At 44.1% G+C, this 26,448-nt stretch overlaps 1 protein-coding gene across 3 annotated transcripts in view; it reads left to right on the forward strand.

Moving 5' to 3' along the window:
• Positions 1 to 6,052: 6,052 nt before the first annotated feature.
• The window catches only part of LOC144828472 (uncharacterized), a 766,726-nt gene continuing 746,330 nt past the window's right edge, over positions 6,053 to 26,448 (forward strand). For all 3 annotated transcript variants that reach the window (XM_078686684.1, XM_078686675.1, XM_078686665.1), the window contains exon 1: positions 6,053 to 6,258. Coding sequence is in view for 1 of the 3 variants with exons in the window: in XM_078686665.1 (XP_078542791.1) it covers positions 6,235 to 6,258 (24 nt within the window). In the remaining 2 variants the exon portion in view is untranslated. The remainder of the gene's footprint in view (positions 6,259 to 26,448) is intronic.

Raw genomic sequence — 26,448 nt, forward strand, 5'->3', positions numbered from 1 at the left:
TACTCTTTATGAATAAAGGGGCACAAGCGTTAAATCAAAAGCACAGTATAACATACAAAGTTGCACAATTATGGATGAGGGCGAGGGGCCACTCAGACCATATACTAAACAAGTGGTATAAGAGATACCAATCGAGCAGTGGTTAGGCCTAGGGCCTAGGGAATGGCTGGGAGCAGTCGGGACAAGCAATGCTGAAGTCGGGAAAAGCCCGCGGGATTCGGGTGCAGCGCACGCATGCACCAATGTTAGTCAATGGTGCGTAAAAGTTACACAAATAGAGTTTAAGGACACTTCCGCTGAACCTAGAGGGACAAAACTTAAGACACAGACCCTAGAGGTGTGTACCAGTGTGGGAACACTGGCGTTGCAATGTTACCTCACCCACAGGAAGCGGGTGCACAGGGTCAAAGTAGTGTCGGGTTTCGTCACGCTGATTCTTGGTGCTTGAAGCTGAAGAGGCTGCAGGCGCTGTGAAGGAGAAGTGTCCGGTGGGATCCAAGAGTGGATCGAAGTCGAAAAGTACCTGAAAGCAGAGGGGACAGAGTCTGGGTCACTCAGCAGTGACCAGGGTGGAACCAGGACGGAACCAGGCAATGTTGGGTGCAATCAGGTGGTTGTCGAGGAGCTTCTCTCCGCTGTCACGTGGGCTCTGGGGCATCTACGACATCCAGGAGCGGGTCACGATCTGTCTCACATAGGCTCTCGCCGTCAGCGCTGTCGGCTTCAAGATTGGAGCAAACAACACTTGGCAAAAGCAATCCACGCGAAACCGGGAGATTGCTTCTCACTCGAACCAGGAGGGTCAGAGTTGGGGCTCCTTTTCAGGGGAGCTGGTGCAAATCTGGAGCAACCAGAATCGCAAGTCGTATTTCAAGTTTCGTCGGCACAGGGGCCACAAGCCGGCTGGCAAGTGACCGGGCCAACGCGTTGAGCCAAAAGAAGCAGAAGGGCCCCACGCAGCACTCGTCGAGTGTGGAGGGCTGAACTTCAGTGCAAGAGTGGCTCAGGGTTGGAGCTTCTCAAACCCCGGTGTACAGCTTCGAGGGTCACTCGTGGGCTGCACGGTCAGCGTCTCGTGGTCTTTTCAAGATGGCGTGCCCCACGCTTCCGGTCGCCTCCACGGGTCTCAGCTCTGCAGGGACTGTGGATCGGGCTGTTAGAAGGCAGGCAAGCTTGATCTCGTCGATCTCTGTTGCTCGAGTTCCGGCGGGAACTGTAACAAAGCAGACGTCGAGGTGCTGGATGGTGCCTGTTTGCACAGGGTGGTCACTCCTTGACCACAAGGGAGATTCTTCAGTCTTCTACGTTGAGTAGGATGTCGAAGGGTCCAGAGTTTTGTTTCTTATGTTTCATCAGGATAATCGTAAGTGCATTGGCACTGCTCCCACTCTTATTCGAATCTGAGTGGCTGGATTACCTGCTAGGTCCCCTCCTATGGGTGGGACCCAGGAAGGGGGTGGATACACCCCTTTCCTTTGATCCAGGCCGCGCTGGGACTGGGGCTGGTGTGCCCCAGAACCGGTTTGACCGGATTATGCAAGGGGCAGCCTTGTGCTCCCCATGTAGTGTCTGGTTTCTTTCAAACCTCCCTGCTACAATCCACTATCTCCTGTCTGGGGGGGTGTAACACCTCCCTGCGACAGGAAACCCTTTGTCCAGGCCCCTTTGGCTGAGTTTCGGTCAGCTTCAGGGGGTCAGACTTGTGTCTGTGGCAGACGCATCCATTTTGTGGATCTGAGGCCCTTTTAGAAATTAACCACATTTAAGCAAAGTAACATGTCTTCTCCCTCTAGAGGGGTGGAATGCTATCCCCGTCGCCAGAACTGGCGAGGGGATAGTATTCCAAATCGTATGACACCTTACACGACATGTTTTGATAAAGCCAAACCAAAGTTGCTATATAACCGCGAGGATTATAATGCACTTAATAGTATATGGTATGGCATTATCCTGAAACAGCTTAGGGATTTGTTCCCGACGGCTGCAGACAGGCTCAGCTCATGCTAGAGCTCCATCTCACATTAAACCACGCACTCTGCCTCCAGGTTTGATGAGGCCTTCCATAGGAGTGGCTCACAGGTTTATATGTGTCCAGATATAGGTTTAGATATAGGTATACTATATCTAAGCAAGGGGTGATTACACCACCTTACCCCAGCTGAGTGATCAGCCAGTTGTGTCAATTTAAGAACCAGCCAGGGATGGCAAAAGATATGCTGCAGTCCCTGGTAGGCCTTGGTGGCACCTATGCCCTGGGCACCTATAGTGCATGGTACAGGGGCTGACATGGAGTCCATTTCAAATTGGGGTATGTACCTAGGGTACATGGAATCCATTTTACAGAGAGAGCAGATAGCCTGGGGCCCTGATTAGCAGGGAACCAGGCCAACTAAGTCAAAAAACCAGCTAAACACAAGGCAAAAAATCTGGGCTAACCATAGTCAGGTAGCCACCTTCCTACAGTTTAGGTGGCCCCTAGGGCTCATCCATATTGTGCAACTTTTGTATGTTTAAACTGTGTTTTGTTTTAACGCATTTGCTTCTGTGCTCATAAAGAGTATAGGGGATATTTGTAGAAATAAATCTATATATATTTTCAATATATATCTGTGTGGTGTCCTTTCATTTGGTATTCAAGGGGATTGTGTATGGTAAAACAGCTTGCTTCACATGCCTTTACAGAGTTTAGCCTAAGACTGCTTAGTCCATGCTACCCCTAGGATAGCTTGTCTATAAGGTTGACTTACAACCAATCATCATAAGGGTTGCTTGGCATGGTACAAGGTGATCACTAGAACTAGTGAGCATCATATACCAGGCCAACTTCTCACAGTCTGCTTTTAGGAATCTTAGAATTTGTTTGTTCTTTCTGAGAACAGAGCCCAAGGAAAGTGAGGTACTGGGTTTTTAAGAACCGGCACAGAACCGGTAACCCAGCGGTGCCAGGGGATCAACACCCAGAGACCTCGGGTTCTCCTGAGTCAGACCTACAGAAACTCGGAGTCTTCTAGGTGAAGTCAAAGATTAGTTTATTGGCTGCAACCAAGGTAACAGGGTCCTAGAAGTACAACACGGGTATATTCTCAGGAGACTGCACACTTTCACGAAGTCAGGCTTCTCTTCTTATACATTATTTTCAGCCTTGGGCAAAACATTCCTTGGATTCGTGGTATTTCATTTATAGTTACTGATTACAAAAGAAAAGCAGAGTCATGATGACATGTACATATTTCACGTCGTGCTGCCCATAACAAATCATCCGGCAAGGCCCAACATTTCATCAGATATCGCTGGACCCCTAATAAAAACGGTCACCTCCCCATCATAAAGCAAGTGAAGAAAAGGAATGGAGGAAAAGATGTGAGCGAGATATGGCAGGTGTGTGCGCTGAAATGGTTTTATGGCTGGTTGAGCCTAGATGCTATCTTGCTCGGCCACTGGGAGGGAACTGACCTAACGAGTTCGGCCTGGGGCAATGGTTCTAACTTGTACTGGGGTCAGGGAGAAGTCGATTAAGGAGTATGTGTCCTTGTGGAATCAAATTCAACTGGATTAAGGCCTATGTAAAGGGCAACATGTAGCTAAGGGTTCAGAATGTAAATGGCGATTTCGAGGTGAAATCGTCACTCGAATACGCCGAGAATACATGTACTTGACGTACTCGTCATTCTCGGTCTTTTGATACCAAATTCGTCCTATTTCGGCGAAGTTTTTATTCTCGAGTCCAGTACTATTATATGAATCCAGATTTTTCAGAACCACAAAAGGCCAGTGACAGGAAAGGGCTTTGAAGGCTCCAGCCACCAGCTAAAATGACCTAATTTATTTTTAAAAAAGTAAGGTGTCTGGGGCGTGGGACGAGGGCGCAGGGCGCTCCAGCAGCGCTGTCCCCTGGCTTCCAAGCCAGAGAGCGCGGCATGCCAAGGGAAATATTGAGCAGTGCGCCCGGGGTTCGTCTTTTATTACCAAAGAACGATAGAAAGAGAAGAGAACACCAGTTCATTGTGGCTTTTAAGTAAAATGACTTTTATGAACGCTCTAGGAAAGCAGGTGAGATAAGCCTGTTAATGAGGGGAAAGAGAAGGATTTAAGCGCGAGGGCAGCCTTTGAAGTCTGGTGCGATGATGCGAGCACAGACAAATGGTGGTTTATGATGTGGCTGGTGTGGGGGGGGGGGCGGGGGAGCAGGAGGCATTCTTCTGAAGTCTAATGCCGAAGGCTTGGGGAGCAAATGGCAAGCGCGCGCACACCCACATGCACTGTCCATAATCCGCATGGCAAAGCCCTCTTGGTGAGCTTTCCTGGTGCACCTATATCTCTCGCCATTGCGATTGCTTAACAGCAATAGCTAGGTCGAGACCTAAAAAGATGCAGCCCTGTGTCATTCTGTCTGGGGTCAATCTGCGAAGCGTGTGACACTGGTGGTTAACACTGATGGGTGGCAAGTGGCTGAAACATCTGTCTACTTACAGTGATGGTTTTCAGCCGGAAACGTGATTGGCACGTCGGTGACTGGCACTGCAAGTGGGCTGCTGGGTGTTCATGCCACGAGTGAGCTACCCCTACGGCAATCTGCCTTAGACTTCGGTCCAGGCTTCTGCTGTCCTCACGGAGTCCTGGCAGTCCGACAGCACTGTAAATCCACAGTGACGCCGGTCACTCATGGCTCTTCATTAACCCGTCCACCGCACTTATTCCCTCTGCCGGCTCGGACATTGTAACTAAAGAAGGAATGCTGCGGCGGCCCTGATTATAATGGCCTACAGCAGAGTGTGGGCGGGACATCACGTGCGAGCAACAGCGCAGCTGCCCCCATGGGCGTCCGCAGAAATGTTTCCAGGGGGGGCAAAATTTTAACTTCATCACTCGCCTTCCAGGGGGGGCAACATTTTAACTTCATCACTCGCCTTCAAGGCACGTTTAATGCAGACGGGCCATTGTCATTCTTTATGTGATAATCAGCAGCAGAGAGAGTGACAATGGGCCTGTCCACAGTCTGCTCGAGGTAGGGGAGGGGCTGATGCAGCCTCTAGAGTTCAAAGAGAAGTGCGAGAGGCCCCAAGTGAGAGAACATTTAAACTCCTGGGGCTTCTCGCAGGGGAACAGCCTGCTGTAATCTTGAACATTACGGACCAAAAGGAATGGGACCGGCGATCCAGGGGGGGCAAGCGCACCCCCTTGCCCTCCCCTGCAGTCGCCCATGGCTGCCCCATAATTATTTGCAACCGCCTTGGCGCCTTAAGTTCCTGAAGAATAACTCCAGCTCTCTGAACCAGCAGGGCCAGGATGTCATGTGACATACCCCCGTAGAGCCCAGCTATTGAGCAACGAAGGTGAGGTCAGGCAGGCTGACTCTAAAGCGAGCAGCGCGGCGCCGCTGGTGATACCTTGTAGCAGAGAGCCTGAGACTGGCAGGCCATAGTTAGCTGGGAATCACTGCCACAAGACCACGGAAGCAGCATTGCACGCTGGAGCAGGCAGAGACCACAGGCTGTTCCTGCAGCCAGCTGCCACACTCACGTATTTAGCCATCAGTAAACGTACACCTCAGACTGCCATTATGTGTGACCATGCATTTCAGTGTGGTGATGCGGAGCACCACACTGAAATGAACTAGTCACGCCTGATGCGTGATACTTGGCAGGACGGCAGGACTGCCGGCCCGGGCCCGGCCGCGGGGCCGCGGCGCCCTTAGTGATTTGTCCAGAATCGCAGGATGTTGAGCCCAGATCAGAACCATGGATAGTTAGAAAGCACTTAAGTGTCCTTAATGACATCACTTCCTGCAGTGTAATTGGGCAAAGGCCCTGTGACATCGTTTCGTGAGATACCTTCGAATACGGTACTGGCACTCCTGCACGAAAATCTAGAAAACGTAAAATCAGTGTAGATTACAAATTTAAACTGAGGTAAAGCGCGCGCTCGACAGAGTCTCTCATTCACGCAGTGTTTCTTCAGCGAACAACGCCATATCAGAGAAAATGTTAATCTGCTCATGCTCCGATTAGCAGTATTCTTGCTTCCAAGCATGCTCAGTTCGACTCAGCCAGAAGCTGAGCATGCTCAATAAGTCAAAGCCTGTTTTCGGTCAGTGGTTTAAGAAAGGAGCTTGGCGTTTTTTACCTGACAAAAGTAATCGTTGAGGAAGTAGTACTTCTGCTGTACAAATCGGACTCCTTACAAATCAGACACCGAGGTTTCCCCTGCAAAAGTTTAAAGACAACCTTTGAAGATATGTTTCAGGAGGAACCAAATCAGGTGAGCAACACAAACGGGGATAATCGCATATAAACACTTAATAAAACGAACGAATTGTAAATTGATACTGATTGATACTCGCAGCAGTGTGATTAGCGACTTGGTCTGAATAGTAGTTATAGAAATCTTTATACCAAAACTCTGAATATCTATGCAAAAAGAAATTGACACTGGTTGACTACATAAATGCAAGACAACGTTGAAGAACTTAAAAATGCAAATCCCATGTTGCTTTCAGATCGACGCAGGGGGTCGTGACACAAAGTTTCTCTGGGCCGTTTTGTATTAGTTTGGGAGTGCAGATTTACGTCTTGTTCATGCCAAGTGTCTTATGCTGTCCTGTATTTTTAAAATAAATTGAATGCAGTTTGCTTTATTAAGAGAGTGGTCGGCTAATGAGACCAGACCTGCCAACTCGAACGGTGCCACCGTGTGCAACGCGATTTCGGTTTCTTTCAGATGGTCATCCGGTGAGGAGCTAAAACCACACGACGGCAGGAAAAACGTGCTGAAAACCATTGTAAACAGTGGATTTCCAGCCCGTTTTGGAGGTAGTAATCAGTGCCCATTAAGAGGTGTAAAAACACCTCAGCTCATTGACACTCATTGATGGCCCTTTGTGGGGGGGCTTGGTGAGGGTGAGAATGTCTCTTAAAATATTGGCACGAGGCCCTGGCCCATTCTCACAAGGTGAAATTAGTTTGTTCATAAGTTGGCTGGTATGATCAGGCTTTCTGAACATCGGTGCGTGAAAGTGAGGGGCAAGCCCCTTGCGCCTCTTTTAGGCTGCCGTTGCTTCACTTTTGTTACGCATCGGCGACGCGAAGCCAGTTCCATGCTGAGGGGTATTTACAACGTGACGCATCTGGGAGATGCGTAACGTTGTAAAGCCCTGCGCTAGAAGTAGGCGTTCTGCGCAGGGGGGGGGGGGCGTTCCGGCGCAGAAACATCTCCTAAAAGTGGCTGAGTGAAATCTACAAGATTTCACTCAGTCACTTTTGAGCCCATGCTGCGTCAAAACACTGCGCCTGCTTGAAGCAGGAGTAAGGATTGACGCAGCATTTTAAAGATAGGGCGCCCCAGAGCCTTGCTGGAGCTGCGTCCATTTACGGCACAGATGCGTCACACATCTGTCCGATTTTCCCCATGGTGCGCCGCATCGTAAATGCGGCGCATCCATGGTGGTGGCGCTGTGACACACAAAAACTGGCGTATTCCTGCTGATATGCAGGGCTGCGCCTGTTATTGTAAATCTGCCTCTAAGTGTTCAGCTGGACACATGTCTCATTTGAATGTAATTCCCTTTTAAACACCTTAAAAGTTTTCAGCTGTACACATCTGTCATTTGTATGTAATTCCCTTTTAAATACCTTAATATGTTTTGGAATGTTCCCAACAATGAATAGCCTGAAACCTCTGTGCGAAAAACCAGTAAGGAACACTAAGCATTGACTAAAGCACGCTAGTAGGATACACACTGGTGTAGAAATGTATAAAAGATCCACTTGCCTTGAAACTCCACTTACTCAGTTAAAAAACACTTGTTGATTTTGGTGGCATTCATTGAGTTGATAAATTACAGCAGCTTTCTCATGTGTCACAGCCAACATTTTAAAAGAAGAAAGTGGGAGATTTAAAAAAAAATTAATAATCAGGAGAATGTATTTCTCCCATTGACTTATATTGAAGTATGAATCGGGTCTATTGTCATGGATGTGGCTTGCAAGTGTGCTGCTGCAACTTTGGATATCAGAAATGAGAATATGTATTTTTTTCTTACCTGTCAGGAGCATGGAGAAAGCGCTATATAGCAGGCAGAGAGAGTGTGACAAAATGCTGTGCACTAGCCTGCAGGTTACTACTGGGAGTTCATACTCCGAGTCATAAAACCATTCCCTGTCGGCAGAAGCAGGTTGAGGAAACAGTTTTTTGCATGCAGGAATCGAAAGACAGGAGACTAACCTTGGAATTGGTCGTGTCTCTTCTGAATCAGGAGGGCTAAAGTGTGTATATATATCAAGGCTTTGATAATTTCCTCTTTAATCGTGCGAGGGGACTTGCATCATGGTTTTGAGTCGGAAAGGCTGTGATTTTGCCACGTTTCCCTAATCCTGCATATGGTGGCACTAAGTAGGCAGAAAGCAGTAGTTCTTGGGGTGGAATGCTTTGTGAATTCGTGGACACCCACAACGTTCCGTGTTTAAGGGTATTCACCAACTCTTCTCCAATCTCGTTCCTCACTGGAAAGTTGGAATTTACTTTTGAGAAACGTTTTCTAGTGTGAATAAAAAGGGGTTATGGAAAGTGAATGTGCAGTCACTTAGCAAATGTTTTCACGTTAGCAAATTTTATTGTGTATATTTGCTCAGTTGAAAATTAGAAACGTTTGCCAACAGTGTGGTTTCAATGCTTCTGTAAACTCATCTGAATTCCCAAAGGTCGGAAATATGCACTAGTATAAGGACCGAAGCCTACAAGTGAACTGTTTTAATTTTCTTTACAAATTGGGCCACTAACATGTTCGTGTTGTCCATAATGGTTTTACACCAATTCTCCATTATTAACTTAAAAAAATATATATTGGCGTGCATCCAACATGTTTTATTTACTCAGAGAAATAGTATTTAAAGTTATACAATCGTTCACAAAACCTTTTTTTTTTAAAGTTGAGCATTTCCATTGTGCACATTTTCTTTATAAAGCAAACAGTTGTCAATCTTGCTTTCACGAAACTGCATGAATTTCCATGTAATCAGGGCGCATTCTGACAGCATTAGAAGTAGCCTCAATTTGTTACATTTCGCAAACGTGTACACGTTTCTAAACCGAATGCAAGTTGAGCGTACAGCTAGCTCCCTGTATTTTCTTAAACCACTCTCCCAAATAGTAAAGGCTTTAGTATTAATAAAGTCTATAGAAAATGTTTATTTTCGGTTTAATAACCCATAAAACGTTTAAAAGAATATATGATTAAAAAAATAGCTATTGTTTTAAGGGTGCAAAATACACACTATATCTGCAGGGTTACATACGATGACAACTTTTTCTGTATGGCTACATTGCAAACGATGGGAGCCACCCTTTAAATTGATAAATTATCATTTTATATAACCCAGCTGATACATTATGTATTTTGCACACAGTATATTGTTGTGTTTTCTGAAAAGTATTTTCTTTTTATATGTTTTATGGGCCATTACCACAAAATAAAAATGTTCTACTAACGAACCATGTATACAAGTTTTAACAACTTATACATCTAGATTAAAATCTTGCCTTCAACCAAATTTTCAAAGATCCACACTTTGGGAATGTAAAATGACCATCAAAGGGGGGTGTTGGGCGTCCTTGTCCTGTTGACAAAATAAACATAAGAATGTGATGGTCTTGACTCCAAGCAATATGTCCTGGGTGTCGGGCAATAGGAACTGCACACCCATGTTTCCTGGAATAGTTTAGAGTAGGGTTTGCACACCTCTGTCCTCAAATTATCAACCCCTACCAGGCTGCCCCAGTTTACCTATCTGTATTTCCGAATTCTTCAGAAACTCTCCCTTCTGTATTTATTCACAATTCGGTTCGTCACATATTTTTGACTTACACGTTTCATCTAAAAAATATGAAAATAAACCTGCTGTTAAAAGTAAAGGGGAAGAGCTGGGTACCCCATTCCACTACAGCTATCAGTGTCTTCGAAGTACTAGAGTTCCTTAACCTTTGGGGTTTGCCTGTTATGTTACCATTTATTATTCAGCATTTTGTTAATGACTACACTACATCCCTTCAAAGTTTAGTATTTCGTTATCTTTCAGAGTGTTTTATTGTACGCTGCTGCGATGTGCTTGGGTGTATATGGTGCTTTAAAATAATTAAAGTAAAAATAAATGCTTCTCTACATGCATTAAGGATGAAGGGCCTCAAGACTAGTGATGTGGTTGTTGTAACCCATATAAGAAGCTGCACGTTGTAGAAACACGATGGAAACTGCTAGTTTAGTTTCTGTATCAGATAAAAGTTAACACTTCTAGTAGTATATGGATAAGTAGAAGGCATAATAAAGCCACCATCAGGAACAGGGTTGCACACCTTGCTCAGCCTAGCGTTTCATCAGCTCCGCCAACTGTCCTGGCCAGTCGTACCATGGCACTGCGATACTCCAAATGACAACGTTCCTACACAAGCATAATGGCTAGGGTATAATCTAAGCATCCACTTCAGCAGTCAGACAAACCCAGAAGCCTCCCATCTACTTCCCTTAATTCAAGAGCAAAAATACGTCGGTGCAGTCTCCTCCACCCCCCCTTTAACACACAACCACCTTCCTTCCTTAAACATAACAGAAACAAAAACAGAAATTAACCAGGAGTGGACACTATTCTCAAGATCATAGAATCGCTTGGAATGCACCAATTAGTCATTACTCCTATACACCAGGCAGGACACACATTAGATGGAGTCTGTTCTAACTCCAACTCACTAATGCTCGACAACCCAATTTCTCAGATATATTGTCAGATCACAAAAGTATCCCCCTAAGACTTAAGATGCCAGTTGCTAAACACCCCACTAAGCAAATACCCTCCCCTCACCCAAGGTCCAGTGGGCTCAATTGGTTTCTAACCCAAAGTTGCCTACTCTTGCTCATGCTTCCACACCTACTCTAACTGGTGTTAAGCGATGAGTTAGCTCAACTGGAACAACCTAATAATAAGCGTAAAGCCAAAACCCACCAAGCTCCTGGGTATGCGCCCACCTTAGCTCAACTACATCTCCAGTGTAAACAACTTGAACGCAAGTGGAAAAGAGCTTTTGACCCAGCAGACCAAAACGCTTTTAAATTAAGCAGGAAACAATACCACCCACACATTAAATCAGCTAAAAAAGTACTGCTCAACATTTTTGATGCACACCATGATCAGAAAACTATTCTTTCAATTATAAAGTTCTTCACCAACCCTAAAACATTGGATAGAGAAATCCCCCCATCACACACCTAATGTGACCAGATCTCTGTCTTCTTCGAGGAAAAATCTGTAATATACAAAAAGATTTTACTGCAATCCCTACGCAGAACTTGGACTTATAGGTTGACTTAGAGCTTGACCTTTCTCTCACTGGTCCCTCATTCCAGGCCTTTGGAATAGTCTCACTCGAACAGACACGTGAAGCAATTGCTGCCTGCAAATCGGGCTCCCCTCTCGATGCTTGCCCACCCATGGTCCTCCACCAAATTATAAACATTGTTAATCCGGTGATCAACCAGATAGTCGACTCCTCGTTAACTACAGGCACAGTCATAGATGAGTGGAAACTGTCCATAGTTAAACCACTGGAAACCCCCCAAAATATTGACTCTTCAAACCTCCGACCAATCTCGCTGCTACCCACATTGGGTAAAATCACAAAGATACTGGTTAACAGAATTATCAAACTTTCTCGAAACTGCTAAACTCCTTCATCCACGTCAATCAGGCTTCCGCCCTAAGCACTTAACAGAATGTGCCCTATTGGAAATAGTTGACACATTAAAATCTACTGCAGACAAAGGCAGGAAGGCAGTTCCGATTTTACTCGATCTGTCAGCCGCATTTGACACCATCTCACTTGGCATCCTCCTTGCGCGGTTAAAGAATAGCGGCATTTCAAATACAGCATTGGCCTGGATTAGAGCCTTCCTTACTAATCGTAGACAGTCAGAGGCCCTAGGAACATTTCTCTCCTCCGAATGTCCTATTACATCAGGCATACCACACAGGGCTCCTTTCTCAGCCCGCTGCTATTTAACATATACATGGCCCCTCTCATCTCCTTGATATCCTCTTTCGGTATCTAAGTAACATCATACGCTGACAATACGCAATTGATCTTATCCCTGGACAAAGATTCCACTAGGGCATAATTCGATACTTCATTCTCCTTCCGACCACATGCCCTGACGGTGGCAGGGACTTGTTTCAATGTAATCAAAACACTTAAAAAAAATTCTTTGAATTTATTCCTCTTCCTAAAAGGAAAACAGTTGCAGTGGCACTTATCCTGTCACGATTAGACTACTGGAACAGCCTACTAGCAGGAACAAATACACAAGTACTTAAGAGACTACAAGCAGTACAGCATGCAGCTGCTCACCTAGTTCTAAAACTACCATGTAGATCTTCCGCCTCAGCGGCCCATAAAACCCTCCACTGGCTACCTTTGCATAAGAGCATGTTATTCAAGATACTTGTAATCCCCTTTAGGGCATCCTTGAAACTAGGACCAACATATCGTTCTGCCAGATTCACCCCCTACACCACTGCCAGAACACTCAGATCACCATTTGCAAACTATCTCAAGTCCACTTGTTTTAGGTGTAAAACTAAAGGAGATAAAACTGTAGCTGCATTAGGAACCAAAGCCTTGAATCTTTTGCTGATGCACCTAAGGCTGATCAGAACAGAAACCCAGTTCAGGAAGGCCTTTGGATCCTCAGATGAATTTTGCTTATCACTCACTTAGGGCCATATGTAGGAAGGCCATTATAGGCCGAAATCGGCCATTACCGACCGGTAATGGGCTTTTCCTATGTAGGAGGCACATTTACCGATTCGGTAAATAACGAATCAGTATTTACCGATTCGGTATTTACCGAATCGGTAAATGTAATGTAGGATGCACTTCAAAGAGTGCTTCTGGGCATTAAGGATTCGTTATTTACCACCAATTATTAGTTGGTGGTAAATAACGAATTCCTATGTAAATGCAAATCTGTGCATTTACACCTGTGCCATGTGACAGACACACATGCCCTTAGGGCATGTATGTGTGCCACATGTGCACACAAGCACTAATCAGGGGGGTAACAGGGTGTCAAAGTGACACCCTGCCACCCTTGACCCTTTCCCTATTTTACCGAATCGGTATTTACCGATTCGGTAATTGACATTCATTCCTATGGGCCTCCATTCATTCCTATGGGCCTCCAGGCCCATAGGAATGAATGGCAATGACCGAATCGGTAAATACTGATTCGGTAATTACCGAATCTTAACGATTCGGTAATTTTTACCGACTTTTTTATGTACATAGCATTTACTGATTCGAAAATACCTAATCAGTAAAATTCTGTATTTTCGAATCGGTAAATCAAAATTACCTACATATGGCCCTTAGTCTTTTCTTTTCCACCTTGACTTTCTCCTGCGTAGCGCCAGGATGCTCCTTTCGGTGTGACTGTCGCGCTTTACAAATACCTATTCAAATTCAAACATTTACCACAAAATAGACAGTACAGCCTTCATACTTTTTTGACACAATCCCGAAACTGTCATGAAGTACACCCACAGCCATGCCCCCAGAGTTGTCCTCGGGTTTTTCCCCCTGACAAACACACTTCTGGGTTTTTTTCCCCTTAAGGTACCCACCCTGACGAAGATGCCCACACTCTGCATTTCATTCATAAGCATTCAACTAAAAATACATAGCATCCTACATATCACCTGCACGTTTCACATTTGCCGTTAAACTCAGAAGTCATTTTAGTGGTGGTTAAACTAGTCTCATTCAGCAGTTGCGTTGAATGACTATGTAGCATTAAAGGAGTACTGCTCAAAATAGGAAAGCATGCACACTAAATTCTGCAGAATAAACACACCTTACACTATGCTGAAGTAATAAATACCCTTACAAAGTCCACTAGCAGGTAAAAACTTAAGCTTGAAAAACACTTTTCTCCCTGTTATTGTATACAGCTATGCAGTGACAAAAACAGCATATGCACTTGTTTAGCCATGCAATGCAGCTTTGCAAAGCATTTATTAAATGATAACACTGTGAACTGCAATCATTTACTTTATATTAAACGGCGAGTACAATATTAAGCATGAAGTTCTCAAACTTGGTAAAACTAGATAGATGGGAACAATAGGAACTGCTAGTACCATATTTTTCTAAAACTGCATTGAGGAACCTAGAAGTTCAACATAAAGTCTTGTTGCACATTGATTACATCCTGTGGTTGACAAGTCGAAAACATTAATATTTTTCCAGCAAAAAATGGTTATTGAGCTCCTTTTGTCCACTTTGTGTGAGACACTCTAAACCAACACCAGATTGTAAACTGTACTGACTTTTTCCATAAAAAGCTTTTCCTTTTCTCCTCAGTATTGCAACAGATGTCTGGAGCTGCTAAGTGGCGACGTAGCCTACTTCCCTAGTGCTTGTCGGACACTAAAGCAGAACATGCTCTTTAGAACAGAGAACATGTGGCGTATTGTTCAGACACTATGCTGTTCATTTTTAAAACTATTTCTGCTGGCTAGATGTTGGTATACATTCCAACTCATTGTAGCCAAATGGGTTAGAAAAATATAACCAAGAAACAGTACCTTTGAAATGAGTGGGAAATGTTGTAAACCTTCTCGGAGTGACATACATGGCATTTCTTAGTATTGCAATTGGCACCGCAAATGTTTATATTCACTAAATACTTAGAAACAGCACCACAATTCTGCTTTAATTCTGCCTGTAAAACAGACAGGTTAACATATACTTTTTTCAGCATCCTACCTGAACAAGCATTGGCAAGCCAATAGGCGTTACCTATGCAATAGCCATTGGCTTTCCCAATATGTATAAGCAATGTTATACATCAGAGTTGCTGCTGTTCAGCATGGCTAAAAGTTAATAGAGTAAAGGAGAGTGGAGTGGAGTTTCATAAAATGGAGTAGAGAGTGGAGTGTTATGGAGTGGCTTGGCATACAGTTACGTTGAGTGGAGAGGAGATTAGTGAAGTGGAGTGTCATGGAGTAGCGCACAGTGTTGTGGAGTAGAGTGTCATAGAGTGGAAGGGCATAGAGTTGATTGTCAGAGTGGAGCACAGTGTGAGAGTTGAGCCGAGTGAAGTGGCATAGAGCGTCATGGAGTGGCGTAGAGGGTGTTGTGTAGAGTATTGTAGAGTGTTATAGAGTAGAGTAGCACACAGTGGAGTAGATTATCATAGAATGGAGTGGAGTAGTGTGTCATAAAATAGAGTGGAGGTGCCATGTGGGGTACCGCAAGGCTCCTCCTTAAGCCCCACTCTTTTTAATATATATGTTTCTGAACTGGCTCCGCTGATCAGAAGTTTTGACTTACTCTCGACCTCATATGCTGACGACACACAGTTGGTGATTTCCACCATTGACAAAGATGTCAACTATTCTACCAAACTCCAAGACTGTATGGTCTCCTTGAGTGAGTGGATGAGTAGGCACTGCCTGAAACTAAACTCAGGTAAAACTGAGGTGGTGCTTTTTGGTAACCTTTCTCCTAGTTGGTCTCCTGTTTGGTGGCCGGATTCTTTAAGCCCCCCCTCCGACACCAGTGGCAAAAGCAAAAAATCTGGGTTTCATAATAGATGAAAAACTTCAATTCAAAGCCCAGATCTCAAAAGTGGTGTCCTCGGCATTTAACACTATCAGAACAGTGCGCAAAATCCTTCCTTACATTCCTAGAAAGGCTAGGAAAACGGTTCTAACTTCACTAGTCCTTACTAAGTTGGACTACTGCAATGCCCTGTACATCAACGTGCAGTCCAAGCAACTTAGAAGACTGTAATCAGCCCAGAATGCCGCCGCCAGATTGGTCTTGGATGTACCTAAATACCAATCCATTAGAGCGGGAATTCAAGATCTGCACTGGCTTCCGGTTAAAGTTCAAAGCACTTTGTATTGCTCACAAAGCATTTCATGGCGAGGGTCCTCCGTTTCTACATCATGCTTTTAAGTGGTACACCCCGAGCAGATCTCTATGTTCAGCCACAGCCTTCTTAATGCTTACCCCCAGAGTTAAAACCATGAACTGGGTAGGAAGGAGCTTTAGGCACAGCACCATCAGACTTTGGAATACTCGTCCTCTTGCTCTTAGGAAGATCCCATCATTGCTGCAATTCAGAAAACATTTTAAAACCTGGCTTTTTAAAAACTAATTTTTTATCAATTTCCTCTCTGCAGTATGAGGTCCGCAAAGCGCCTAGACACCTATGGGTAGTAGTGCGTGCTATAAATTGGCATAACATAACATAACATAAAGTGGCATAGAGGAAGTTGCGAAGAAAGTCGTAGAGTAGTATCATGATGAAGTAAAGTACAGTGGTGCAAAGTAGATTGGCATAGAGTGCACTGGTTTTCAGTAAAGTGGTCTAGTGTGCATTGGCAAAGAGCACAGTGATTTAGAGTAGCGTATGGTGCAGTGGCATCGAGTAGGGTGGTGCATAGTGGAGTGCAGTGAGGTAGAGTTGATTGGTGTAGAGTAGAGTGCAGTCATGCAGGGTCGTAGATTGGTGCAAAGTAGAGTGGTGCATAGAGTGTAGGGTGCATTGGTTTTAAGTAAAGTGGTGTATAATGAATTGACGTAGAGTTCAGTGGTTTAGAGTAAAGTGGCATATAGTAGACTGCAGTGGCGTGGAGGAGAGTGCAGTGGGTTAGAGTGCAATGGCTTATGGTAGATTGTTTCAGAGTACAGTGGAGTGGTGCAGGGTATAGTATAGTGCTGCAGGGTAGAGTGGAGTGGTGTAGAGTGCAGTGTTGTATAGTGCAGTTGTTCACAGTAAATTGGAATGGTGTGGTTTGTATTGGCGTAGAGTGCAGTTGAGTGGTGCAGAGTAGAGTGGCGCAGAGTGCATTGGCGAAGAGTGGATAAGAGTAAAGTGACAGAGCAATGTTGTAGAGTGGCGATGAGGCAGTGTCATAGAGTATAGTGGAGTACAGTGCAGTGGCATAGTTTATTGGTTTTGAGTGAAGTAGTGGTGAGAGCATTGATATAGAGTGCAGTTTTATAGGGGGTTGGTGTATAGTACAATGGCGTATATTGGAGCGATGCAGAGTAGAGTTCAGTGGCGGAGAATGCAGTGTTGCAGAGTAGAGTTATGTAGAGTAAAGTGGAATAGAGTGGAGTGGGGGCAGAGTAGAGGGGAGTTGGCGGAGAGTGCTGTGTTGCAGAGTAGAGTTATGTAGAGTAAGGTGCCAAAGAGTGGAGTGGAGGTAGAGTAGAGTGGAGTGGTGCAGGGTAGGGTGCTTTGGCATAAGAGTGGAGTGATGTAGAGTAGATTGAACTGGCATAGAGTAGAGTGGTGCAGTGTCATATTGCAGTGTTGTAGTTGTGGAGTGACGTTGTGGAGTGCAGTGTCGTGGAGTGGTGTAGAGAGCAGTGACGTATAGTATATTGGTACAGGGTAGAATAGAGTGGCGTAGAGTGCAGTGATGTAGAACGCAAATGTGAAGAGTGATGTAGCTTGCAGTGGCATAGAGTAGAATGCTGTAGAGTATAGTTGCGTAAAGTGCAGTTGTGCAAAGTAGTTGGCATAGGGCTCATTGGTTTTAGGTAAAATGGCATCGAGGGAATTGAGGGAGAGTGCAGTGGTATAAAGTAGATTGTTTCAGAGTAGAGTAAGTTGAGGTGGTGCAGGGTAGAGCGCAGTGAGCTAGAGTAGTGGCGTAGAGTGGTGCAGGGTTATTTGCAGTGGCATGGAGTGGCGCAGAGTGAAGTACAGTGGTGTGAAGTGCAGGGGCATAGCGTGCAGTGGTGTAGAATAGATTGTTTCAGAGTAGAGTGAAGTGGCGTGGAATGGGGCAGGGAAGAGTGGAGTGGTATAGAGTAGCGGCATAGAGGGCATTGGTATAGAGTGCAGTGTTATGGAGGGGAGTTGTGTAGAGTGCAGTGGTACATAGTAGAGTTGGGTAGGGAGCACCAGCATAGAGTAGAGTGGTGCAGAGTAGAATAGAGAGGTGTAAAGTGCAGAGTAGAGTGGCAAAGAGAGTTCAGGGCTGCAGTGTAGAGTGCCCTAGAGTGCAGTGGTGTACAATAAAGTGACGTAGAGTGCAGTGGTGTTGAGTGCAATGGCAATGAGTAGAATATAGTGGCGTAGAGTGAAGTGGCATAGAGTGCAGCGGCATAGAGTATAGAGACGTGCAGTGGTGCAGAGTAAATTGGCGTGGAGTGCAGTGGCGTGATGTAGAGTGGCATAGACTGCAGTGGCAGAGTAGATTGTTTTAGAGTAGAGTGAATTGGTATAGAGTTGAGTGCAGTGGTATAGAGTTGAGTGCAGTGGCGCTGAGTAATTTGAGTTAAGTGGCGTAGAGTTCAGTGGTGCAGAGTAGCATGGAGCAGAGTAGCATGGAGCAGAGTAGCATGGAGCAGAGTAGCGTGGCGCAGAGCAGTGGCATAGAGTACAGCGGTGCAGAGTAGAATGAAGTGGCATAGAGTGCAGTGACACAGAGTAAAATAGATTGTCGCAGAGTGATTTGGTGCAGAGTAGATTGGCGTAGAAGGAATTGAATTTCAGTAAAGTGGCGTAGAGTGCATTGCCATAGAGTGCAATGTTGCAGAGTAGGAAGGCATAGAGTAGAGTGGCGTGTAGTGGTGTAGAGTGCAGTGGCAAAGTATGCAATGGTGCATAGTAGAGTAGTGTGGGATAGAATGCACTGGACTAGAGTTGGGTTGAGTCGTGTAGATTAGAGAGGCATAGAGTGGAGTGGTGCAGAGTAAAGCGCAGTGGTGTAGAGTAGAGTGGATTTGCAGAGAGAGGCGTATGCATGGTGTGGTAGCGTACTGCCACTACAGACAACATATCTTCAATTGAAATGATCATTACATTTGCACTCATGTACGGTTTTACCTATAAAAGTATACAGCACACAAGCGATAATGTGCGGATTGTCCCCACCAAATGTTTTGATTTGATCGGCAGCACAGTTCACTTCAATTAAAAAACGTGATTAGAATATGTGCACCCATGAAAGTACAGAATTATCAATAATATACATATTACTGCCATAATTCTATCAAAAGACTATCTCATACACCAAATTAATTACAATAATCATGAATAAATTGTAAATAGATAAAAGGTAAAAACATGAGTAAAATATCCTGCCTAAAGTGTTAGGTGCATCTAAGGCACAGCTTCAGTACATTATTCTAAAAATGCGCCCACGCAGATGGTGTACAGTAGTTTTAATCGAGGTGTATTGAGAGTCTTGAACGTACAGCAGCCTGTAAAAACAAACTTACATAAAAGCATGTTTCATCATCAAGAAGTTGCTTCAAAAATAGCAGTGACTGGTTGCAATACACCAATTGTTCATTTAAAAATACTTCTGATAAAAACCACAGAAAAAAGTCAAAATGCAGCATTGACTGTTTAAAAATATTGTTGCATGGGCATACAAGTGATTCTAAATTGTGCTGGAAGGCTGCCCAGAAGAAAGTGTAAATATTTTATTTTGTTTGACTGGAAGCGAAACTTTAAGAAGCATTCCCATCTTCCTTTCTCTGCACATAAATAGTTACTGAGAGTATTTGTCATGGTTCCCTAACAAATATGTCAAGATGGAAGTTTTAAAAGTTTCAGCACGTAACCTTTTTGCATTGGCGTGAGTTAACAGTGGCATTTTAACTTGTTTCCTGCCCATTGTAGAATGTTTCAGTGGTGGTAAATGCCTGGGGAAGGCCAATAGAATCTAAAGATGTTTTCCAAATGCTAACCATAGGATATTGAGACCTTTTATCACAAGCTAAGCAGTCATTTATCATTAGGTCGGGCTAGACAGCACATACGCTGTCTTTTTGAGACCTGCTGTAATCATTCTGTGTGCATCAAGACCATCCCCTTTTTAGGTTTCGAAACCTGGCGAGGGGCGAAGCCCCTCCCAGATCGAAATCTATTGTTTTCAATAGTGAGGTTAGGACAGCCTCTGTTTCCAATTGGCTAGCTCCATAAATGGAGGCTAGCCATTGGGAGACAGAGGCTGTCAATCACGCTTTCTGGTGAAAACGCGATTCGGGGGCGTTTCTGGGACTTTTTTTAAGTCCCGCCCCTTTGTCCCGGGCCGCGCTGTCATTGGCTGCCGACCCGGGACACCCCCGTGATGTCATTCCCCGGGCCGCGCTGTGATTGGCTGGCCGGCCCGGGACCTGACTTGTTGCCGTCTGGAACTTATCTGCGTTCCGAGAGGGGAAAAAACGACAACAGGAGGATTTGTCGTTGGCCAGGCTTGTTCTCAGTTGAATTCGATTATGTAATTTGGACAGATGATTTTAATACGAACTCCAAGAGAGCCAGGGCTATTATTATAAAAAAAAACAAAAAAAACAGGAAATCTTGATTTCACTTGCATCCAAAAAATATGTGCAGACGTGCGGGCTTTCTTAATATTACAGTGCGTGTAGCTTCGCCGGATCAAGTCTTTCCTAGCTATGCATCCAAGCTCTGTGGTTCAAGTCACGTGATTAGTCCTCCAGACCCCTATTGGACAGCTGGCTGGCAACAGCTGCAAAGTAGGCTGCTTCCAGGGACAGGGAACCACTGTTTTTCCAACATAGCATTAAGAGAGAAGTTATTCTGCAGGCATCAAGATGCAGATATGGGCTGTGCTGCCAGTATTGTTTTTCTTCAAGCCTTCCGCGCTGTGGTACAAAGGAACTGCGCACACATCTGCACGCAGCGACAGGAGGAATTAACGCATGAAACCGTGCCGCTGGAAAGCGCCGAGGAAATAAGCAGACCCCGAACGCTCATCATGATGGTACGGTATGTTTGATTCTGCCCTGAGAGTTTGGAAAATTATTATGTTGCTCTGCGCAAAATAATTTATTTCCCTTGCGTGTCTGCACAGGAATAATGAGATGAGAAACCACAGGTTGCTCTGAACTGTCTACTTCCTATATGCAAGTGAATGTTAGAGTCTCAGACAGCCCGTTTCTAATGACTGAAAGTCTAATTAAACCGTGGCACAGCTGTTTGTTATGCTGTGTGTCCCGGGCCGCGCTGTGATTGGCTGCCGGCCCGGGACACCCCCGTGACGTCATTCCCCGGGCCGCACTGTGATTGGCTGCCGGCCCGGGACCTGACTTGTTTGTTTTTGGGGCTGTGTGTATTGTAGAGGGCGTTTTCGATTGTGCCAGGAAAATAGGTTGCACAGTTTTGCAAGACCGATGTTTCAGAGATGCACGTGCAAGCGTAATATGATTTCAAGGATCCAAAAACGCTGTTCGTGCCTTTGAAACTTGCATTCCTGGCGCTATCTCAGCCTGATGGGTTGTTTTTATCCTATTTCACATGGAATGTCAGCCATCTTTGTTCTCCTGCCGTGCCTTTTGCGTGGTGTTTTTCAGTCTGGCCTGTCATGCTTGTCTTCTTCTCAGCAGATCTCCCAGCAGACATGTCTAGCACGTTGCTTGATTGCGGAAGGGGCACGTGCGCCTAATCCAGGCTTGCAGACACATAGCAGGTTTATTTATTCTGGGATGTCGATTGTGGGCACGTGCAGAGTGAATCGCTCTCTTCCGGCTTTAGCAGCCACCATTGCTGTTTCACCACTGTCAACTTAAAAATATTCTATCCCAGGGCTATGAAATCTCATGTTTCTTTTTCACTTGACAGTATTCGCTCTTCACTGAAAGTAGCCACGTGCTTCTGAGAAATATAAGCAATAACAGAGATGCTGCTGGGAGCATTTTAGGTGGGCAGCAAACTGGGCACACTTTGGAAAACTTAATTCATGCATTTGTGTGTGTGTGGATGGATTTTCAGAAAGTAGACAATATAGGTGTTTTTTTAAGGAAACTGTATGACAGAGTCCACTATTGTATATCTTTTTTAATGTAGCAGTCAATCTTCAAATCTGTATGTGACTTTTCACTGCACTATTATGAGAACTGTTCAGTGCTTTTTATTATTATATTACAGATGTTCACGTTCTGGGACCATGATTAAGCTATTGCCATTGTAAATGACAATGTCATTTATTTATCTGTTTTCAAAACCAACACATAAATAAAAATGTTGTCATTTACAATGCCAATAGCTCTAACTTTTGCAAAGGCGAAACCGTTGCATTGTAAATGCTTGTTTGCCATTGCTTTTCATTTGTCTATGTCAGTGTCCTTTAAAAATCCTTGCTTGCTAGTGGTCAGTCCTGCCTCTTTGTCCCTTCTTTCTCTCCTCTCTTCCTCCCACAGAGCAGCAGCTCACTACTGTCATTCTGCTATGGTTCTTTATCTATTCTTTGGGGGACTATTTGTTCCTTGGTTTCCTGCTTTCTTACTGTTTGTCTGTGTTTAGCTTTAGCCTCCTAGCTGCTTATATTCAAACAGAGCCTTCTTCCTCCCACCTCCTCTTAATGCCACAGTTGTGTTACTGCTACCTTTTTTTACTGCTGCCTCTCCCAGTGTTGGTCCTCTTTTCGTTCTTCACCGTCAGTTGGGCTTTTTCTAGTAGGATATTTGCTTGGTTTGGGCTTCATTTAAGGGGGTTTGGGCTTGTTTTTTAGGTATGGCATGCAAAGGGGTTTCGATCCCGTCCCCTCTCTTTCCTGGCTCGCACTCCCTCCCATCCCTCACTCCTCCTACCATGTTACGTGAGCTGCAGCCTCGTAGGAGCCCCCTGCTAGGCTTCATTGCTTCAAGCTTTCTTTCAAGGTCAGAAATGTTGCTGGTAGTAAACACTACAGAGCTTTCAACCTTTCAGTGATTTGTTATTACTATTTAATATTGTGCACGAGGGAAGCTGCTGCTGGGTTACCATGATAGTTTTCAGCCAGCCATTGCCACCTTCCCTGGGAGTGCTGTTAACTCTTTCACTCGTGTGTCAGTGAGACCCCTCCAAGGAGTCTTTCCTCTGTAATAAATCGGTTTCCATTTGGGCATTTACTATTGAGGCCCAGTCAGCAGAACTCTTTTTATGCAAAGGGCCGAGTGGAGCAGACTGATAAGTTGAAGGGAGGAGTGGGCGGTGATCAGCTTAGTAAGGGCTCCACCTCCTCCATTATCAGCCACTGTTTGCCTACTTCTCCAAGCTAAGGGGTTGGTTGGCTGCAGAAAGAGACAACATTCTGACTTTCGGTTTCTATTGAGTCAGAATCATTGAAGAGCAAGCACGTTGTGTTATGCTCTGAAACAGCTCTTCGTCTTTCTCTAACTCAGCTGTCCCTAGTGGGTGATTTTATTATAATGTCGGGAAAAAATCCTTTAAGCAGTGCACATAATCACCACATCTGCAACAAAAGGGAGTACAAAAAGGTTTATTGTACATGCCAGGCTAATTCAGCTGGGACAGTGATGTGCTATGAGCAAAGCACAAGTCAGTCTCAACTTACATACACTTCAAATCTACTTCTTATAATAATTTTGGCCTAGATCCATATTTAATACAATGTTCACAATAGAAAAAGCTTCCTGCTTTACCGTTATGTCCCACCCAGATTACATACATTTATTTAAAGAACAGCTCTTTCCTGTTGTTCGTGACTTCTCACGCCAAACTTACAGACTACAATGGAAAACATTCTTGCTGCTCTGAATTTCCTGTTAAATATCCTAGGCAGGACGTTCTCAGCTTGAATACAATGAAGAGGAAAAAACACTTAAACCAAACCGCATTTAGATCTTTTTTTTTAAAGCAGGCTGTAGGTTATTTCCAGATACAATTGTGCAACTTTAACATGCATGTTTAAACAGCATTATACCGTTTTTCTGTCTTTACATAATATTTCACTGTGTGTTGGCACGTGACAGATAAAACTGAATAATTAGGTCCTAAATCTAAATAAGGGGTTTGATTCCTTTCATTCCCCTCTCTAGTCAATCAATCAAACCACTTTAATCGGTTAATAAAAACCATAAAAGTACCATACAATAAATCGCAATACAATACATATAACACATACGAGATACAATAAAAACACATATTTTACACAAAAAAATTGTCATAACCGAATCATCAGAGATAGGGCGACTTAAGAACATTTTTGGGGAAGAAAAGACAATTCATGAAGTACATAAAATCTTGAATGTGGTTAAAAAGATATAAACAATTCATCAATATATTACAGAAAAAAGTTAATAAAACAGGCACGTGTTTAAAAAAAACAACTAGTATGAGCCTCACCGGTACTCTTATATTAACGAGGGGAGTCTTACGGCTGCAACAAGGAATCCTGCAATATTAAAAATCTCCCATGGGTCATTGAGCATTTGTAAATATAATAGAGTGGGTTTAACCTGAATAAAAACTTTCCTTTTTTAAAATTGAGATAAAAAATCCGCCTGCGGATAGCACTGAAATGATCACAAAAGATAATAAAGTGCATTGTATCCTGTGCCGAGAAATTATCACAGGTACAAGGACCTGAATCACACAACCTGCTCCATCCTTGCACATTGCCCAGGAGAAAATGAATAAGATTTAAACAAAATCTGGTTGGGCGCATACGGTGAAACGGCCTCGTAACAATCCTCCGGTAAGGTTCCATGCCAGGGGTAGATTTTAACAGAAAATTAAATTTCACTGTCTTTCATTAATTCAATCTCCTCCCGCTCTGCTATCATCTGATCCAATAAGTGTCTTTTAACCCAAACCACGTCCTCTTTTGTCACTTTGTCCGGGGAATTAAATAATTCTGGACGACCAATCTTAGTTAGAATGTTATTAATATCATTTAACCATGGAATTTTATTGGCATGGTCTAAAGTGACACAATCCCTGATTATCTCATGGTTCAGTGATAATTGTGGATTAAGCCAGGTTTTAAGCCAGCAAAGCAATGGAGCATGCCTTAATCTATCAGCCACATAACAAACCCCTAGTTCCTGATGAATTGAAAAAATAGGGGTGAATTGGGGTACAGACAGGAAGGAACGTAGAAATTAATTTTCAACTAGCTGTATACCGTCCATTGACTTATTTCCCCAGATGGTCGAGCTATACGAAGCAATCGCTATACATTTGGATTTATAAATATTAAGCATTGCATCCATTGGTTTAGCCCTCAGTCTCTGTGCAAATCCGATCACAGTAGCCGTTGCCCTTGCCATCACATTTACTTTTACTTTTTGTTGAGGAACCCAGGAACCCCTCTCATCAAAAAGTACTCCTAGATAGGTAAAAGTGGTCACTTTGGTTAGTTCTACACTTTCACATATAAAAGTTTTAGATTTGATAGATTTACGGCCCATGGCCATTACATGAGATTTAGCCATGTTTATCACCAGGCCCAAGGATATCATGTAGCCCCAAAGGAGTCTAAAAGCCATTGGAGCCCTACTGCTGTTCGGGCTAATAAAACGTCGGCGTCCGCATAGAGGAGCGCCGGAATAAGCCTGTCCCCACCCGTGGAATATCTAAACTTGCCTTTTCTAAAATCTTACCCAAATTATTAATATACAAAGTAAAAAGTAGTGGTGCTAAAATACAACCTTGACGGACCCCTCTACCCGATCTAAAGGGTCTTGTGCATTTTCCTTCTTGGTTGACCGTGTAGGTCAGCCAGGAAGTAAACTAAACTAGGGTCTATGCCCATATCTAGGAGAATATTCCAACGCTTGGACCTATTTACCAGGTCGTAAGTTGACATGAGGTCCATAAAAGCCACCTGTAAAGTCTGTGCTTTTGCTACGGTGTATTTGCCGGCTATTACATAATTGAATACACTGATCCATTGTGCCCCTACTACTTCTTAAACCATATTGTAAGTTAGATAAAACCTTATTTTCTTGTAACCATTCTGTTAATTTCGTTAGAATCACTCTCCCTAAGACTTTTACTGCGGAATCGTTTAGTGAAATCGGCCTGTAGCAGCTTGGGTCCCCTCTCTGACCCTTCTTAAAAATTGGGATAATACTAGAAGATGCCCATGATGACTGGAAACCCTGAGACCTTGACACATTAAAAACATTGATCAGGATTTTAGCCCAGAAGGATGTATGTTGTTTATATAAATCCACAGGGACACCGTCAAGGCTGGGGGCCTTGTTACTGCTCAATTGCGAGATTGCCAATTCCACTTCACATTCCTGAAATTCTATTGTGTGGCAGGTCCTCCTTGAGTCACAATTCATTGGCGTTTACTCACTATCAGTAGCTTTATATATGGTTCCAAAGTGAGTGAGCCATTGATCTTCTGTAATATTGCATTCAACAGGGGCGTTCCCTAGCCCGGAAAAGAAAGGTTTGATGACAATGGCCCAGAAGCTAGAACTATCCTTTAAGACTTCTACTGATAACAAAGCACGCCAAGCTTCTTCTGTAATTTCCTTTTTGTGTGAGGATAGTGCAAGCTTATACTCTTTACGTAACTTGGTAATATAAACACGATCTCGTGGGGCCCTCTTCAATTCCGCTGACAATTTTCGATGTGCTTTGGAGCAGTTGCTATCGAAACCATCTCTCTCCTA

This window comes from Lissotriton helveticus, chromosome 1_1, assembly GCF_964261635.1.
Source record: "Lissotriton helveticus chromosome 1_1, aLisHel1.1, whole genome shotgun sequence".
Lineage (NCBI taxonomy): Eukaryota > Metazoa > Chordata > Amphibia > Caudata > Salamandridae > Lissotriton > Lissotriton helveticus.